The sequence below is a fragment of the Aquarana catesbeiana genome, linkage group LG03 (genome assembly GCF_042186555.1).
Source record: "Aquarana catesbeiana isolate 2022-GZ linkage group LG03, ASM4218655v1, whole genome shotgun sequence".
Lineage (NCBI taxonomy): Eukaryota > Metazoa > Chordata > Amphibia > Anura > Ranidae > Aquarana > Aquarana catesbeiana.
Genome location: NC_133326.1, coordinates 631,674,498 through 631,694,252, shown reverse-complemented (window position 1 = coordinate 631,694,252; position 19,755 = coordinate 631,674,498). Strand labels below are relative to the sequence as shown.

General features: G+C 47.8%; 1 protein-coding gene across 3 annotated transcripts in view; it reads right to left on the bottom strand.

Moving 5' to 3' along the window:
• The window catches only part of LOC141133225 (adhesion G protein-coupled receptor E3-like), a 455,441-nt gene that overhangs the window by 145,257 nt on the left and 290,429 nt on the right, over positions 1-19,755 (bottom strand). For all 3 annotated transcript variants that reach the window (XM_073622475.1, XM_073622474.1, XM_073622476.1), the window contains 2 exons: positions 19,052-19,246; positions 2,881-3,116 (listed from right to left, as the gene is read on the bottom strand). In XM_073622475.1, the coding sequence (XP_073478576.1) occupies positions 2,881-3,116; positions 19,052-19,246 (431 nt within the window). The remainder of the gene's footprint in view (positions 1-2,880; positions 3,117-19,051; positions 19,247-19,755) is intronic.

Below are 19,755 nucleotides of genomic sequence, written 5' to 3'. Positions count from 1 at the left end.
GAAAGAGCAAAGGGGATGGTTTGGCAATTTGAGATGAGGTTGGTGATGTTCTATAGCTGGGGGCAGAGTTGTGAATGGCTTTGTAGATTGTTGTTAATATTTTGAATTTTACATGTTTGGTTACTGAAAGTTAGATTAAGGTATTGGCTGAGAGGAGTGGCAGACACAGAATGTATGGTGGATGAGTCTTGCAGTAATATTTATGATTGACTAAAGACGAGATGTGTAAAGGAAGGTGAATGAGAAGGGTTGAGGTGAGAGATAACTAGGGTGTAAATTAGTAAAATTTGGAAATGTTATGGAAGTGAAGGGAGCAAGATTTGTAGAGCGACTGGATGTGGGGCCTGAAGGAATTTGTGATAAGATAAAATAATGCATCTCTGTATTATATGGCATTGGTTGGGCAAATCTTGTTGGATTTCATTTTTACATGGTGTTTCTTTATGGTATACTAGCGACTATTTTTAGCGTTTAGGCAAATCTTTTGGGGGACAACTGCTGCCCATGGTGATAAAACAGTGTATAACACAATTTCAGCAAGATGTATAGTAAATTATCACTATACAGGATTTACATAGCGCCAACAGTTTGCACAACAATGATGGAATTTACTTTTTCTATAATGTTGAATTTTGGTCTCATCTGACCAGAGCACCTTCTTCCACATGTTTGCTGTGTCCCTCACATGGCTTCTCACAAACTTCAAACGGGACTTCTTATGGCTTTCTTTTAACAATGGCTTTCTTCTTCCCACTCTTCCGTAAAGGCCAGATTTGTGGAGTGCACAACTAATAGTTGTCCTGTGGACAGATTCTCCCACCTGAGCTGTGGATCTCTGAAGCTCCTCTAGAGTTACCATGGGTCACTTGGCTGCTTCTCTGATGAATGCTCTCCTTGCTTGGCCTCTCAGTGTAGGTGAACAATCAAGTCTTGGTAGGTTTGCAGTTGCGCCATACTCTTTCCATTTTTGGATGATAGATTGAACAGTGCTATGTGAGATGTTCAAAGCTTGGGATATTTTTTTAACCTAACCCTGCTTTAAACTTCTCCACAACTTTATCTCTGACCTTTCTGGTGTGTTCCTTGGCCTTCATGATGCTGTTTGTTCACCAAGGCTCTCTAACAAACCTCTGAGGGCTTTACAGAACAGTTGTATTTATACTGAGATTAAATTACAACACAGGTGGATTATATTCACTAAATAGGTGACTTCTGAAGGCAATTGGTTCCTCTAGTTAGGGGTATCAGAGTAAAGGAGGCTGAATACAAATGCACGCCACACTTTTCAGATATTTATTTGTAAAAGATTTTGAAAACAATGAATCATTTTCCTTCCACTTCACAATTATGTGCCACTTTGTATTGGTCTATCACATAAAATCCCAATAAAATACATTTATGTTTTTGGTTGGAACATGAATACTTTTTCAAGGCACTGGGGGTTATTTACGAAAGGCAAATCCACTTTGCACTACAAGTGCACTGCAAATGCACTTGGAAGTGCAGTCGCTGTAAATCTGAGGGGTAGATCTGAAATGAGGGGAAGCTCTGCTGATTTTACCATCCAATCATGTGCAAGCTAATATGCTGTTTTTTATTTTCCTTGCATGTCCCCCTCGGATTTACAGCGACTGCACTTCCAAGTGCACTTTGCACTTGTAGTTTGCTCTTGTAGTGAAAAGTGGATTTGCCTTTCGTAAATAACCCCCATTGCACGCAAACCCTAATAATGAGCTTCTCTTATCTGCTCCTTTTTGGTCTGGTAAATATATTAACAAAATATATTATTGTATCATATATTAACAAAAGCATTTTGTCATATTTGTTTGTTCATCCTGCCAGAAATCTTGTCAGCTCATAACTTACAAAGCTCTCTATTAGTTACACTGTTTCCAGTTACCTCTGAGGACTACAACCCACTATTTTATGGGGAAGAGGAAAGGGAAAGATTCAGTAGTCGTGTTCCTGTTCCAGGAATTGTGTTACTAGCAGAATCACCAGGAAAAAAAAATGAAAGACAAAACTATTTTGCATTTTAGTGTAAATATGAGATCTGAGGACTTTTTGACCCCAGATCTCATATTTAAGAGGACCTGTCATACTTTTTTCTATTACAAGGAATGTTTACATTCCTTGTAATAGGAATAAAAGTGATCCAAATAGTTTTAAAAAAAAAACAGTGAAAAAATAATTAAAATAAAGTAAAATTAATAAGAAAAAAAAACAAAAATTTTTTTAAAGCACCCTGTCCCGACGAGCTCGCGCGCAGAAGCGAACGCATACGTGAGTAGCGCCCGCATATGAAAACGGTGGTCAAACCACACATGTGAGGTATCGCCGTGACCAGTAGAGCAAGAGCAATAATTATAGCCCAAGACCTCCTCTGCAACACAAAACATGCAACCTGTAGAATTTTTTAAACGTCGCCTATGGAAATTTTTAAGGGTAAACGTTTGACGCCATTCCACGAGCGGGTGCAATTTTGAAGTGTGACATGTTGGGTATCAATTTACTTGGCGTAACATTATATTTCACAATATAAAAAAAAATTGGGCTAACTTTACTGCTGTCTTATTTTTTTATTCAAAAAATTTAATTTTTTAGAAAAAAAGTGCGCTTAGAAGGCTGATGCGTAAATACGGTGCAAAAAAAAGTATTGCAATGACCGCCATTTTATTCTCTAGGGTGTTAGGAAAAAAAACAATGTATAATGTTTGGGGGTTCTAAGTTATTTTCTAGCAAAAAAACCTGTTTTAAACATGTAAACACCTAAAATCCAAAACGAGGCTAGGCTTAACCCCTAGCTAGACTATTATAAACTGTAAACAAAACAGATATACATGGCTCTCAAACAATACAGATAATAAGACTAGAACTTACTTTTTTTCTGTGCTGTATTCATGTGGACGAACAGCTGCTGAGATCCCCACAATCACAGATGGAACCCCAAACCCCAGTAAACACATAATTTGGAAGTTTGATTTTCGGGAGGCCATATAATTGACAGCTCTCAGGTTTCGAACAGTCATGAAGAGCAGAACACTCTCAATAGACATCCAGCAGAAAGCACAGAGAAACAGGAATTGAAGCCCACCAGCAATGAAAGCACACAGGAGCTGAGATGATAAAGAACATGCATATAAGTCTAGTTTTCTGATTCTATGTATAAAATTGTTCTTTTTACTGTATAAAATGTAACATCATAATACTTATTTGAAATACTGTTCTTGACAATTGTTTAATGTATTTAAAATTCTCCTGTCCTGCCTACATTTACATACGATTGTGCTTTAAAAGTCCAGTGATTTAAAGCTGAACTCCAGGTATGGTTTTTCTTGCATAGTTATATTGGTCCAGCATTTAAGTATGTATATTCTCTGACTGGATGAGATGGAGATTTTGATGTCACCACCCTGCCTCTCCACCTTGTCCACTCAGAGAACGCCTTGTATACATTTAAAAAAATACAAGGTGTTCTGTGAATTTTGGCCATGCCAAGTGAACTACCTTCTGTGTTAACTATGCAGTAAGGCATAATGATTAGCACTCAGCAAAGGACCCAGAAGACACTGGTGATCACTATAGTAGAACAAATTAATGTGGTTCTAATGCCTTAGTTTTTTGTAACCTTAATGCATTCTATGCATTAAGGTAAAAAAGTTTATTTGCTGCATATGCCCCCCCATATTACCTGGGACTGATCTGGATCCAACAATGTGCATGAGAGCAGCGGCTGTCCCAGGTCTGTCCCTCTTCACATGGATTTATAGAGTGCCAATCGAATTCTGTGATGAGGGAGCGGGGGGCAGGGCCGAATTGCCCTCACTGTATCAATGGACGCAGATAAGGCAGCTCGAGAGCGAGCTCCAACCATCTGGGAGCAGTACCACCACATTCCCCAGTCCATTGCCAGGAGGTTAAGAACTTGCTCTGCAACATGAAGGCCTCTTGAGCCCCCTAGGGAAAGAGAGCCTTGACTGATGGGGGCATGGCTAGGTGTGTGTCAAGGGGAACGATTGGTTGGGACATGGGGATGGGATGGGCCTGAGCTCAGGAAATCGTGTGCCCCAGGGAATTCTGGGTCTTTCGGAGGAGTCGTTGGAAGAGCTGAGAGCTGCTGTGGCCCGGCACCCTTGATCATGGACTATGACCTCCTGTTGGCCGGGGTCCATGAGCTGGCTCTCCAGGGACAGGTTGTATTCTTCCTCCTCACCCCTGAGATGCCCCCCCTCTCCGAAGTCGCCTGGGCCCCCCCGCCTCCAGGCTCAGGAGACGTACCTCCCCCCTCTTCCAGGCCTTCATACACTGCCTCCACGTCCCTCCGGAGTCCCTGAGGCCACTGGTCCCGCCCCCCCTCTCCGTCCCCTCATGCTGCCATCCATCGCCAGAGTCCTCACCGGCGGGTCCCCCGCCATCAGTGCACACCGCGGGAGCCCCAGAGTCCGGCGGTCGGTACGGGCTTCTCCAGCCGCCTAACCCCCCCGCGGGGGCTTCCGCCTCCGATCTCCGCCCGCGGGTGGGTGAGAGAGCTACCGTTGTCCATGGTCCCCCCCCCCTCGGGGGATGTCCCGCAGTGCCAGACGCCGGGCACGCCAGCCCGAAGTTTCCGCACATGCAGCCCCTCCTCCTGCTCCTTCCTCCACGCTGTCTCTCACAGCTGGCGTGTCACAGCCAGCGTCTCTCCCTGTGCCCAGCGGGGCAGGAGATTCAGATTTCGGCACAGTCCATACTGCCTCTGTTGTGGCCACTGTGCATCCACATCCCCCTGCACCCAGCTGGGTGGGGGATGATGGTGCACCTGTCACTCATCCCCTGCAATTAACCCCTGCATTACCATGTCCCCCTGCACCCAGCTGGGTGGGGGATGGTGGTGCACCTGTCACTCATCCCCTGCAATTAACCCCTGCATTACCACATCCCCCTGCACCCAGCTGGGTGGGGGATGATGGTGCACCTGTCACTCATCCCCTGCAATTAACCCCTGCATTACCGCATTCCCCTGCACCCAGCTGGGTGGGGGATGGCAGAGCAGCTAATGCCACTCACCCCCTGCCACTGCCCCCTACTGTCCTGCATCCCCCTGCACCCAGCTGGGTGGGGGGATAGCAGGGCGGGCACATGTCGCTCCCCTCTACCGTCCCGCATCGCCCTGCACCCGGCTGGGTGGGGGATGGCAGGGCTGCACAGGCTGCTCACCCCCTGCCACTGATCCCTGCTTTCCTGTATCCCCCTGCACCGAGCTGGGTGGGGGATGGCGGGGGCGGCACATGCCACTCACCCTCTGCCGCTGCCCCCTACCGTCCTGCGTCCCCCTGCACCCGGCCAGGTGGGGGATGGCTGCGCTGTTCAGGCCTCTCACCCCCTGCCTTATTACATCCCCCTGCGCCCACCTGGGCGGGGGATGGCCTGCGGTCGCCTGCTTCCCTCCTCTCATCACTGACCTCTGCCCACTATCAGCTCCCTGCGCCCGGCTGGGCGGGAGATTCCGTCCAGACGTCCGCTGACACAGCCTTGCCCTGGTTTGCCGCCCTGCACCATCTCCCTGTGCCCAGCAGGGCGGGAGATGCCCATGTGATGCCTGTCGCTGTGGCCTTGCCCCTGCCTGTGGCTCGGCACCATCTCCCTGCGCCCGGCAGGGCGGGAGATGCGCACGCCACGCCCAGGATGTGGGCTGAACCTGCCATGAGTCCTACACCTGGTTGCTCCGGATGCTGCTCGGTTGCTGTCCTCGGACCCCCCCGGGCTTAACAGGTTCGGTGGCAAGACCGCCACCCCTGGACCTCCTTCCACTATCCTTCACAGACGATCCTGTACCGGGTTTTCCTCCTGGACTTGCTGTTGGTCACCCTTCTTCTTTGATTGCACACCTGCGACTCAGTGAGTATGATTTTGATTTGGGGTAGGTCCGGTGACGCTGCCGTATCGGGTCCACCGGATTAACGCATTGTCACGGTTGTAATATCGGTCCGGTCTCGCATGGGTGTGTCGGGTTTCGGCATGTAGTCTAGCCTCTTTCGCGGGTGGCGCTTTGTGGGCGGTTTAGCATAGTGGCACACACCTGTCGGAAGATGTCAAGGATAAAATCTGGTGATGCGAATTTATGGATTTCCTCACCTCAGTCCCTCCCTGACCGTGAAACGATCAAAAAATCCAGTCGGTTTGACGTGGCAGTGCGAAAAATCGAAGCAGCTTCCTCGGACATTCAGGAACTGGCTGCCAGGGTTCCGTGCTTACGCCGGAGTGCTTTGCGAGCGTTTTCCAGAGTTGGTACATCATTTTTGTTATCTTGATCTCACATTTGGGGTGCCTACAAGGCGTACGGGGAGTTCTGCTTGGATTGCCAGGATGGTAGCCTGTGGTTATTGCTTATGCTCTTTCCCGGTCGGGGGCCAAGCTTGACATTTCTAAACCGGAAGACCCCAGTGATCGTCTCAGAGATGCTTCCCTGGTTAGACCGGTACTCCCCCCCTTCATAGAGGGGCCTTGGCCTTGAGGGATGGTTTAGCCTGTGATTTTGGACCCCCCCCCCACATTTACTCCTTCGGGTGTGCCAACCATGGCACCTAATTAAAAAAAAAAAAAAATTCGCCTTATCCACCATTTGTCCTATCTTTCTGGCTCCTCGGTCTAGGACGGCATCGACTAGGAGGAGACCAGGGTCCACTACGCCTCATTTTACAAGGCGCTCCACTTGATCAGGATGGCTTGGCCTTCAGCCTTTTTTTCTGGCCAAGGTGGACATTGCGTCCGCCTTCCGCCTCCTCCCAGCCACCCGCAATGCTTTCATCTGCTGGGATGCTACTTTCAGGGAAGTTACTTTTTGACATGTGCCTTCCCTTGGGCTGTGCCATTTCTTGGTATGTCTTTGAACTCTCCAGTAGTTTTTCTTGATCGGGTAGTTGTCCAGGCGGCTGGTTTGCACTCCGTGTTACACTATTTGGATAACTTCCTCTTCGCGGGCCCAGCTGACAGCTGTGAGTGCCATCCCACTGTCAGCCGACAAGTCCGAGGGCCCTGTGACAGTTCTGGCCTTCTTGGGTATTGTAATCAACACCGTGGATATGGTTTTCAGCTGGCCAGGCTACTCTCCCTGGTTCGCTTGGCAATAGGAAAAAAAAATAAAAAATTTCTGCAGTTGAAACAACTTCAGTCTTTGCTGGGTCAATTGGTCTTTACCTGCCACGTCACTCGCATGGGACGGGCTTTCTGTAGACATCTGGCATGGGCCACAAAGGGGGTGGCTGCCCCCCACCATTATATCCGTATCACCAAGCCCATGACTTGGGGATGTGGCTGTCCTTCCTCCAGTCCTACAATGGCCAGTCATGTTGGTTGCTGGAGGAGGTAATGAACTCACAGCTGGAGCTATACACTGATGCGGCAGGCTTCTGTGGTTTCTGTGTTTTTTCCAAGGGGAGTGGTCTGCTGAATGTTGGCCGACCTCATGGGCCTGCATGGATTTTTTGCGCAACCTCACACGGCTGGAGCGCTTTCCGATTATTGTCGCCACTGAGCTGTGGGGGCGAGCGATTGCGCAATCGATAGGTGGGTTTTTCTGGATAACATGAGCGTGGTGCAGGTGGTCAATCAACAGTCTACCAGATCCCCGCTGGTCATGTCGTTGCTGCTGTTTTTGGTTTTAAAGTGCCTGCAGTTTAACGTTTGCTTTAGAGCTAGGCATGTCCCTGGAACTGCTAATGATATTGCTGATGCTCCCTCTCGTTCACAGCTCCATCATTCCCGCACCCTCGCCCCGTCGGCTGCCCCGGAGGGCCTCCCCTGTCCGGCCTACTCGTGGAACCTCGTTTTCGAGGTTTGCCAGTCCTCTGGGTGTCGCCTTCCCTTCGGACGTGGGCGTTGTACTGCCGCATGTGGGACAACTAGGTCCAGGCATTTGCCAGTCAGTTTTTTCCATCTCGTCTTCACAGACAAAAAAAAAAAAAAAAAAAGTAATACGCAGTAATGGCTTTATTTCTTACCTTGTTTATTTACTACAAGAGGTTCTTCAGGTTGCCACGGTTTCGTTGGCCATTCCTTCTTTGTCCTTTTTGGTTTTAGCTCCTTGGGTGGGAGGACATCACAAAAGCGTTTCCAACCCGTCGGGTCCTGCGGGGTTGGAGGTGTGCGGCTTATTCCCCTGATTCCTGGCTTTCGGTTTCCCTACCTATTCTCTCCGGTATCCTTTCCTGTGACCATCCGTTTGTTTCCCCATTTGAGACCCTGTTCTTTTGGATCGTGGGAGATTCCTTCATTTACTGGGCCGCGCATCGGGCAGAGGTTCGGAGCTACGGGAAGAATTGGGGTTTTACCTATGATCTCGACCGACTCTGCTGGCTTGGGCTTCACGGTTTACGCTGGCCTCTGGTCCTTCCAGAGGGTTTATGCATTCGGTCCCATGTGTCTGGCACCATCATCTTGATTCTTCACGCTGAGGGGAATTATGTGGGTTATACACGTTATGTGACTTGATCTCTGCCATCAAGCGGGACATTGCTCAAGGCTATGCAGCTTACACCAATTTGGTGCCCATCTGGTCGGAAATTGTGCCTCGCCTGCTGTGGGCAAGGGAATTACCCACCCCCCCCCAGCTAGAATGCTTCCGTCAGAAAGTGAATGCTCAGGTCGCCAAGTTTGTTCGGGAAATAGGGGGGTTCGTCAGTCACAAGGACCTGGAGGGTAATAATGATGATCTGTTGAGACCAGGTGGTGATCACTTTAATTACATTGGGTTGTATGTATTCAACCTTGGCCTGCAGCGAGGTGGGGAACAGGTGCTGGCTGCGGTGGGGCGCTCGTCAGTTATTAACTGACGGGCGTTTGGCGGTTTTCTTGACCTTGCCAGCAGTTAAAGTTGCTGTAATGGGTTATGCCCTTGATGGAAAATTGGAAATAGGCTGTCTGTCCAGCACTTATGGTAAGGACAGGCCCCACTTCCCTCTTTTGGTTAAGTGCTCACAGTACGACTGTGACTGGTACTGGTTAAATATGTTCACCACTTCCCTCTTTTGGTTAAGTGCTCACAGTACGACTGTGACTGGTACTGGTTAAATATGTTCACATGTTATGTGTTGGAATTTAATAAAGCTGTGGCCTTGCCCTTTCCAACCTAATGGTTGTAAGTGTCTTATTTAATGGAGTGAAGGGCAAGGGTGGTGGGGGATTTTATCCCTTGGTGTTACGTTAAGTGGGACCTAAGCCCATTGCGCCTCAGCAGTCATGAAGGCCTCTTGAACCCCCTAGGAAAAGAGAGCCTTGACTGATGGGGGCATGGCTAGGTGTGTGTCAAGGGGAACGATTTTGGTTGGGACATGGGGATGGGATGGGCCTGAGCTCAGGAAATCGTGTGCCCCAGGGAATTCTGGGTCTTTCGGAGGAGTCATTGGAAGAGCTGCCCACCCTCCCACCCCTTTTTCCTATGTTTGGTATGTCACAGCTTGCTGCGGTTTTCTTGACCTTGCCAGCAGTTAAAGTTGCTGTAATGGGCTATGCCCTTGATGGAAAATTGGAAATAGGCTGTCTGTCCTCACTTATGGTAAGGACAGGCCCCACTTCCCCCTTTTGGTTAAGTGCTCACAGTACGACTGTGACTGGTACTGGTTAAATATGTTCACCACTTCCCTCTTTTGGTTAAGTGCTCACAGTACGACTGTGACTGGTACTGGTTAAATATGTTCACATGTTATGTGTTGGAATTTAATAAAGCTGTGGCCTTGCCCTTTCCAACCTAATGGTTGTAAGTGTCTTATTTAATGGAATGAAGGGCAAGGGTGGTGGGGGATTTTATCCCTTGGTGTTACGTTAAGTGGGACCTAAGCCCATTGCGCCTCAGCAGTCATGACTTCCAATACAAAGTGGGGTGATTCGAGAAAGCCATAGCCCATGGGAGCACTAAATGATGACAAGGAGCCAGGAGTACCGGAGGGAGATCACTGAAAAGGAGGTTCAGAATTGCTCTGTGCAAAACCAATACACATAGCAGGCAGTAGTGTATTTAGGTTTTGTGCTGCCCCAGGCCTGACTAAACTCGTGTACCCCCTAATTTAAATACGACCCCCCCTTCCGGTCAATGCCACACCCCTTGCTGTTTACACCCCTTGCTGCCCTGAAATTTTTGAGTGGGGACACTAGTTATGAGGGCCTGGGGGGGCAATGGATTCCCTTAATTTGCATAGATTTCCTCTCACTTCCTGTTTGGCTATGGGGCAGGAAGTGGAGGGAAATCTCTGCAGTGGGACAGGGATGGTAAAAAATAAACTGACAGGGGTTATAACCCTCCCTTACTCTATCCAAAATGAAAAAAAAAGTGTTGCCTATAGTTCTACTTTAAGCACAAATTTCTGATAATTTTATGGAGAGGACTAAGAAGATATAACCATACCAATGGTGCAGCAGAAAACATATAGCACAGTGAGGAAGGTTTGTGGTCCAGGATGATAGGACAGTCAAAATTAGAAGCGGAACCTCCCCCACAGTTGCGGAATTCCATCCGCCCACATACTGGAAGTAGTGCGGCCGCTTTATGGGGGCGCTAGACTAATTTGCCTCTCTGCCCAGTCCGCCCCATAAGACTGGCGCTAACACTAAAGCTAACACTAATGCCCTGTACACACAATAGGATTTTCAGATGGAAAATGTGTGATAGGACCTTGTTGTCTGAAATTCCGACCGTGTGTAGGCTCCATCACACATTTTCCATAGGAATTTCCAACACACAAAGTTTGAGAGCTTGCTATAAAATTTTCCGACAACAAAATCCGTTGTCGGAAATTCCGATTGTGTGTACACAAATCCGACACACAAAGTGCCACGCATGTTCAGAATAAATTAAGAGACGAAAGCTATTGGCTACTGCCCCATTTATAGTCCAGACGTACTTGTTTTACGTCACCGCGTTCAGAGCGATCAGATTTTCCGACAACTTTGTGTGACCGTGTGTATGCAAGACAAGTTTGAGCCAACATCCGTCGGAAAAAATCCATGCATTTTGTTGTCGGAATGCCCGATCAATGTCCGACCATGTGTACGGGACATTACAGTGTAGAGCAAGCCGGTGGGGACTCTTTCCGTGCTGCTTCCCTGCAAAGTGTTGCCCTAGGCCTGTACCCTGTCGGGCTAGGCCAGGATACAGCATTGATAGCAGGTAAGTAGGACATGTTTGTTATTTTAAAGGGAAAAAAAAAACTGATGCTTCAATGTTACTTTCATACAATAATTCTTTGCTTTTAGAGCACTCCCACAGCTATAGAATATGCATACTTGCATTGGTCCATGTTGGACCAATAAATCTATGCAATAAAAAAACTTCTTGTGTTGATTTTTACTTTTTTTGGATAAGACTTATAAATCAGTTGTGTGGCTGTACTAATTTTCTTTCCATTTCACTTGCTTTGTGAAGGTGCAGTTTTGTAGCACCCTCTACCAGAAGGTAGGTGCTAGTAAGGGTTATTTTACTTGGTTGTTCAGCACAGGCAAATTTAGGCAGGCCTGTGTTTCAAGCCAGGCCTGTCTGTTTTGATCTGGGGGCTGGGAGTGGTTAAAGTAGCAGCGGGTGTGACCACCTGTACTTCAGTTCTGAGGCACCTCCCCTGCTTCCAGGGAGAATGTTCTGGAAGAGGAGGCTGGGCCTAGAACTGGAGTGGCAGGCAGCACATGTGGGAGCCCTGACCAATCCCTAACTGGCATTGGCAGGGGGCGGGCCTCCTATATATGCTGAGGTGACATGCTTCTGGGGAGGAGTAGTCGACTGGGTGACGTGAGGAATGGAGTGCTAGACAACTGCAGGAGCACATCCCCCATCTGGGGGGGGGTGTAGCGATCGCAGGAGGAGGCCCAGGGAGCACTGTGAGGGAACATTGCCTCTACACGGTCATTGGCAATGTCTCTGTCACCACACGGTTGGTGACAGGGAACTCCTGGAGCAGAGGGGCAGGAGAAGCTGTTGGAACGCATGGTCCGGTCAAGTTCCTCATCAAGGACTCAGGGCTGGAAGGTCGGTGAGTGTTACCACAGTGGATGGCTAAAGATGCCAGGGAATCTGAAAGGGAACTCTGCTTCTAAAGGGTCACTAGCAGAATTTTTATCACACGGTGGATGGTGAAGAGTCCTGGATCAGAGAAGAGACTGTGGGGAGTTGTGTCAAATCAGTGTAGCCGGCAGGCACATGGTTTGCAATTTGGACTGGTTGGGAGCAGTAGTCCATTTTAATAGAGGAAAGACTTTAACCTACTATGCCTCCAGGGAGAGGTTCTGCAGGCCTCAGGTCTAGTAGCAGCGAGTCACCAGAGCCAGTAGAGGGGCTTATTCAGAGTGAGTTCTTCATACCCATTAGAAGAGGATGTGTTATATCTCAAATGTAATTACAAGTTGTGCAAGAGAAAACCAGTTGAGCAAGAGGAAGCAAGTTTGGGCAGGAGGTGAAGAGTTCTAAGACCATAAAGTGATGTTTCTGTTCCTCACACAGTGACAGATGGAAAACTCTTAGTTAACAGTAGTCTGCATGGAGATGCAGAGGGAGTAACAGTCTGCAGGGAGCTGCAGGAGAAGATTTCTACTTAGTCAACTATGCACATTCTATCTTCAGGCTCTAACTATGATCAAAGTATACTGAAATCTGTAAATATGATGGCAATAATTGTTTCTATGGGCATCCCATATCCCAATCCCTATCCAAGTTGTACCCCCCAATAAAACAACAAAAACAAAGCTCGCAAAAGACTGTTCATTGTCTCTGGAAAGGATGCATGAAGTCTGGCAGTGGGGTGATTGTTTGTCAGTAGTGCTGACACCATGGTTACATAAGAAAAAAAGGGAAAAAGTGTCAGCAGGAGGTGCAACCTCTCACATGATTTTGAGAGGTCATGTGACAGGGCTCTCTTCTGTCCTTTCTGCAGTATTGTGCAGAGAACACTCCAAAAAATACAGCAGGCTTCATGCTTTGGATTTCATAAATAAAAGTGTAAAATGCAGAGACATTGTGCAGTAATCATTTCTATATACTGCAAAAAGGCAGATACTTCTACATGTTATGTTCAGGGCCCTAAGAAAATGATGAAGACTATATACCTGGCGGACAGCTAATATTGTACCTATCCACAAGAAGGGCAGCAAGATAGAAGGTGTCAATTACAGGCCGGCGGGTTTAACATTTGCTGTAGTCAAGTAAATGGAATCACTCCTGAAAAGAAGGATCATTGATCACCTAAAAATACACAACTTGCTGGACGCAAAGCAGCATGACTTTACTGAGGGCAGATCATGTCAGACTAATCTGATTTAATTTTTTGACTATATTATAAAAACAAAAACAGGTACTGTCACAGACAGAGCCAGAACAGAGGCTGTTGGAGAGGACTGTATGCAAGCCTGTTGCCTTTTGATTATGGGCCCTGGATTTTCAATGGAACAATACTCTTTGTGAGGTGAATGAGAAATCCAGTCTGAACTGTATTAATCGGACTCAGTCATGTATATATTGTATGGGGACTCCTTACTGTATATTTGTGTCCCTGAAGAGGGAGGGGGGATTCCTCCAGCAGCCCCCTGCTGATAAGACTGATTCATTCTGCTGGGACACATCCTGTGAGGAGATGCTGGTGTTATCAACATGTGTTTATGTTAATTGAGAGAGCTGATCACATTAGCCACCAGCCCTGGCTAGGAGACGAATGGTCTAGGCTGAGGAGGGGGGAGATTGTTGTTTGTATTGTTAATTGTATTAATGTGTGAAGCTCGGTGCCCACAAGACTGTCATCTGGTCTGGGTACATTTTGTAGTAAATTAGGTCATGTTAATTAGGTTAGCTTTGAGTCATCCCTGCTGTATAAAGGTCTGTGAGATCTCAAAATAAAGGTAGTTCTGATGTACTCCAAGACTGGTGTTGTCTAGTTCTTGGGGTTCCTATAGCCAGATCCATTGGACTTGTGTTCCAGAACTTAGGAAGCGGTATATGACGGAAGCACTCAAGCGGAGTGTGGGACGTTCCGTGACATTGGTGGCAAGCAGCGGGAAAGCTTCCTGAAGTCTGAAGTCTGGGACATCCAAACCTCCAACTGGATCCAAGATCAGCATAGCAGACTTCAGTCACCCCAGCGGAGATATGGACCTGGCATCAGAATTCCCGGGGCTGCTGCGGATCATCCTTTCAACGTACACCAGGACTGTGTCTGAGGATGAATACCTGGAGCTCAGGCAGCTGATTCGGGTGGAGCTCTGGATTGCAGCCCTCCGTCTCGCTGGTATAAAACAGGGCAAGTGCTTTCCAACCCAAGAGCAACGGGCCAGTGACCAACGGGCATTGCGGATGGCATTCCTGGGAGAGCAGCCCCAGGAGCAATGGGTGACTGAGTTGGACAGGTTGGTCCAGCAGGAGATAGAGCTGGACAATCGATATCGGGCTCTGCAATGGCACGCAGAGGAGGGATATTTAGGGGAGACAACAGAATGCTCTCCGGAGGGATATGACTTTGGCGGCCCTGGATTGCTGTGGGAGAACCTTACAGATCTTTTTATGTTTGGCGATGAAGGGGAACCTGACCTTGAGGACATGAGAGACTATAGAGAGTCTATGCTCGGTCTTGCAGGGGTCTCAGAGCTCAAACCTGATCTGGACCATTTGCTAAGGAAGGAACAGCATCTGGAAAGGGCATACAGGAAACTGCTAGAACAAGTTCAGCAGCATGCCAGAGAATCGGCAGTGGAAAATCCGGAGATTGCCATCCCCAAACCTGAAGTGCTGACAAAAGGGCAGAGCTCTGCTAACCTCTGTCCAGAAATGATAACATCTTCTGGGTTCCATGGACAGGAGATGGTGAACCTCTATTCCCAGACATCAGTTGCAGAGACATGGGATTTGATAGACTTTTCTGCTGAGGAAGAACAACCTGATGAGCCTCCAGCAGAAGAGCTGCTATCAGGGCCAAAGTTCACTGTGTTCTGCCCAGCACCAACAGTGGCTTCGGCCTTCCTGAGAGAAGAGGTAGTCAGCCTTTCTCCCACAACACTGACAGGGACATGTGATTTTCTGCCAGCAGCATCTATGGAGTTAAAACAAACTTTTCCAGCTGAAGATCTGGTAACTGAACAGAGGGTCCAAGACCTCTATCCCACACGTTTACCACTTCCAGAGACTGGGGATTTAATAGACATTTCTGTAGAGGAGGAACCACCTAGCAAACCCCCAGCAGAAGTGCTGGCAACCGGACAGAGGGTCCAAGACCTCTGCCCCACACCTGCAGCAATTGTGGAGGCTCAGGGTGAGAAGATGGCAATCACTTCCCAGCAGCAGATACAGGGGGAGAAGGGAGAGGAGGTGTGTGTTGTCCCTCCCCAACAGTTGGCCAGGGTGGAGGAAGTGGGCTTTCCTCCCCAGCAAAGATCCGTGTACCTGGGAGACAGTACCATCGACATGTCGTCCCAGCAGCCAGATGAGGGAATGGAAAAGGAAGCAGCCGGCTCACCTCCCCAATGGCAACTACACAGTTTGGGAGTGGAGGAAGCCAGCTGCCTGCCCCAACGGTTAGCCGGAGCAGAGGATGCGGAGTCCCCAGCAGAAGTGCTGGCAACAGGGCAGAGTGCTACCAACCTCTGCCCAGCACCGGCAACAACTACAGAGTTCCAGGGAGGTGGGGCAGTCGGCCTCCCTCTCCAACAGTTAGCCAGAACAGATGGTGTTGGGTTTCCAGCAGAAGGGCTGGCAACAGGGCCGAGGACTGCTGGACTCTGCCCTCAACTAACAGAGGATGGATTTCCTGTGAATGTGGATGGGACTTCAGTCTCCACCTGTATACCCCAGGGATGCTGGGCAGTGGGCCCCGATCCCCAACAGCATGACAGAGTGAGCCCAGTCACCCTGTCTTCTCTCCAGCGGCAGAAAGGATTCCAGGGAGAAGAGCCAGTCCAGGCCTCTCCCCAGCGGCAGATATGTTCTCTGAGAGAGGTAGAGGTTGGCTGGGTGAGTGATACTCTGTTTGGAATAATTTATTTGGGGTACTGTGTGGGTACAGGCAGTAGAGGACTGGAGCTGTTTACTAACTTCGGAGTCAACCCGTCTGGGGTCTCCTCCTGTGTTAGTTTCCTGCCGAAAGGGGAGAAATGTCACAGACAGAGCCAGAACAGAGGCTGTTGGAGAGGACTGTATGCAAGCCTGTTGCCTTTTGATTATGGGCCCTGGATTTTCAATGGAACAATACTCTTTGTGAGGTGAATGAGAAATCCAGTCTGAACTGTATTAATCGGACTCAGTCATGTATATATTGTATGGGGACTCCTTACTGTATATTTGTGTCCCTGAAGAGGGAGGGGGGATTCCTCCAGCAGCCCCCTGCTGATAAGACTGATTCATTCTGCTGGGACACATCCTGTGAGGAGATGCTGGTGTTATCAACATGTGTTTATGTTAATTGAGAGAGCTGATCACATTAGCCACCAGCCCTGGCTAGGAGACGAATGGTCTAGGCTGAGGAGGGGGGAGATTGTTGTTTGTATTGTTAATTGTATTAATGTGTGAAGCTCGGTGCCCACAAGACTGTCATCTGGTCTGGGTACATTTTGTAGTAAATTAGGTCATGTTAATTAGGTTAGCTTTGAGTCATCCCTGCTGTATAAAGGTCTGTGAGATCTCAAAATAAAGGTAGTTCTGATGTACTCCAAGACTGGTGTTGTCTAGTTCTTGGGGTTCCTATAGCCAGATCCATTGGACTTGTGTTCCAGAACTTAGGAAGCGGTATATGACGGAAGCACTCAAGCGGAGTGTGGGACGTTCCGTGACAGGTACCCTTTCCCCCCTCTCCCCGAAAGGTGCTAAATGTGGCAAAGGAGGGGGGAGGAGACGGATAAGCGGAAGTTCCACTTTTGAGTGGAACTCCACTTTAATATGTAGTCTGGGGGGAAAGAAGGGAAAGGGGAGACATGAATGAAACCTTTAAATACACCAAGGGGGTGAATAAGGTGCAGGAGGGTAATTATTTCAATGAAACCAAAATCAAGAACACGAGGACATGACCTCAAACTAATTCTAGAAAGTATTATTTTACTGAAAGAGTAATTGATGCTTGTGTAGCGCCCACCTACTTAGGTGTGTGCTAGATTAGATAGTAAGACCCCTTTCACACCGAGAGCGTTTTGCAGGCGCTATAGCGTTAAAAATAGCGCCTGCAATCCGCCCTCAAACAGCTGCAGCATTGTCTCCAGTGTGAAAGCCTGAGGGCTTTCACACCAGAGCGCTGCGCTGGCAGGACAGGAAAAAAAGTCCTGCCAGCAGCTTCTTTGGAGCGGCGAAGGAGCGGTGTGTTTACCACTCCTCCACCGCTGCTCCCCATTGAAATCAATGGGTCAGCGCTGGGATACCGTTGGTAAAACGCTGCTATTGCGGTGCATTGCGGGTGGTTTTAACCGCTTCTCGGCCGCTAGCGGGGGTAAAAGCGCCCTGCTAGCGGCCAATGGTAAAACGCCGCTATAAATAGCGGCGTTTTACCGCCGACGTTATGGGCGGCCCGGTGTGAAAGGGCTCTTAGGTTTAGAAATAGGCCAAATTACCAGTGTTTTACCCTGTGGTGTAAGCTGGTGGGTTTGATTGGCATGGGAGATTGATTAGAGTAGAGGAAGGTGTGGCCACCTACACTCTGCCTGTGTAGTTTCCTTCATTTTCTATGACCTGATCTGGAAAGTGGGAGGAATACAGGAATAGAGAGACAGGCACTCTTCTGGAGACCCCTTTGGGCCAATCATTAATTTGCTTGGGCAGAGGTGAGACTTCTATATAAGGCCAGGTCACATGCTTCTGGGGTTTCTTCAGGTTGGAGTTTGCAGATCCAGAGAAGAAGGATGTAGAGACTGGTACAGCTTTGGTGCTCTCCCCTGTGGGGGAGGGGGGGATATGCCTGTGGAGAGGAGACTCCAGGAGAAGTGATGGGAAGGTTGCTACTACTGACAGACACAAGGACTGGGAGAGGATCTTCTGTGGAATCATGGATGGTCGCTCGGTAACACACGTGAGTGTAACTCAGGGGAACAGCTCTTCTAAGAGACTTTAAAGGGGTAATGCTTCGTACACACGGTCGGATTTTCCGATGGAAAATGTGTGATAGGACCTTGTTGTCGGAAATTCCGACTGTGTGTAGGCTCCATCACACATTTTCCATCGGATTTTCCAACACACAAAGTTTGAGAGCAGGATATAAAATTTTCCGACAATAAAATCCGTTGTCGGAAATTCCAATCGTGTGTACACAAATCCGATGCACAAAGTGCCACGCATGCTCAGAATAAATAAAGAGATGAAAGCTATTGGCCACTGCTCCGTTTATAGTCCCGACGTAGGTGTTTTACGTCACCGCATTCAGAACGATCGGATTTTCCGACAACTTTGTGTGACCGTGTGTATGCAAGACAAGTTTGAGCCAACATCCGTCGGAAGAAATCCTAGGATTTTGTTGTCGGAATGTCCGAACAAAGTCCGACCGTGTGTACGGGGCATTAGAGTGCGGGTCCAGGAAAAGGAATAGAAGTGGGCCTTAGAGAACTAACATCCTGGAGGAATCCAAAAAGTCACCTCTCTGGACTTCATTCAGAGTATCGTCCTTGGAGCTAAATTAGAAGTGCTGTGCAGTCAGAAAATAGTAACTAAGAGGAGGAAGGAAAGATGCATTACACAACTGGAAGTTATTCACAGAGGCTTCATGTATTCTGAATGTTGTATTCTCATTGCCTAAATCATTGGGGGTTATTCAGAGTGACTCTACAATGCAATGCAGCATTAAACACCGGAAACAAAATAAAGTTGTATAAAGTTTAACTGTTTATGGACTGTCTGTGTGTCAATCTGTGAGGGAAAGGGGGTAACGGAAACACACTTCAGGAAAGAACGAACTACCCAGCAGCTCCTACGGGGGTAGTGCGCTTCACTTGGAATACACTTCCAAAAAATGCTTGGGACAAACATAGATCTATACTCAGACAAAAAAATTTAACGAAAAAAAACAAAAAAAGATGAAACGGCAGACTCGATGGACTACTCAGTAGAACTCCAGTCCTTAGAACAGCTATGAACACTTACCTTATTCCAGGTTTGATGAATGCCCACCATAAATAAAAGTTGTCCTAGGAAGAGACATCCACAGAGAGCTGAGAGGATGGAGGTGTGAGCGTTCCTCAGAGTCCGACACAGGATGAAGGTGAGAAGAGACAGACACAGGCAGACTAGGGATATACTCAGTCCAAGGTAGGAGAGAATAGTAAGATTAAAATCCTCCTGTACAAATAGAGACAAGGAGGCTGGTCTATTAAAGGAGATGAGAACCTTTACTCAAAAAATTGGGTAAATATTTACTTATTATATATTCAATCACATGAAAAGTAAATTCCTGTCCCAATCATGTACAGATGCTTTTCACATCATTGGATAATTGAAGTGAATATGCACATAATTTTTTTATAAGGATTCTCAACTCCTTTTGTAGAGCAGCCTAATTAGGTAAACATTTGATGACAATACAATTCTTGAAAATGCTACCATCCATGCTGTTCAATAGGAACAACCCCTTTGTTGGTTCAAAGCTGAACTACATGCAAATAATAAACAAAGCACTGAAATAAAGACATGGGGCTAGTTTTATCCTCTAGAGGATTTTATATTTCTATCCATCCAGAATTTTTTTTAGCCATGAGCGACAGCAGAGCAAGCCAGGTGGCTTTACTTTTTTCTGCTGTAGTTAAGCAGTTTGTAATTTTCTCTTGCAGCTGTGTGTATGTTACCTCCTC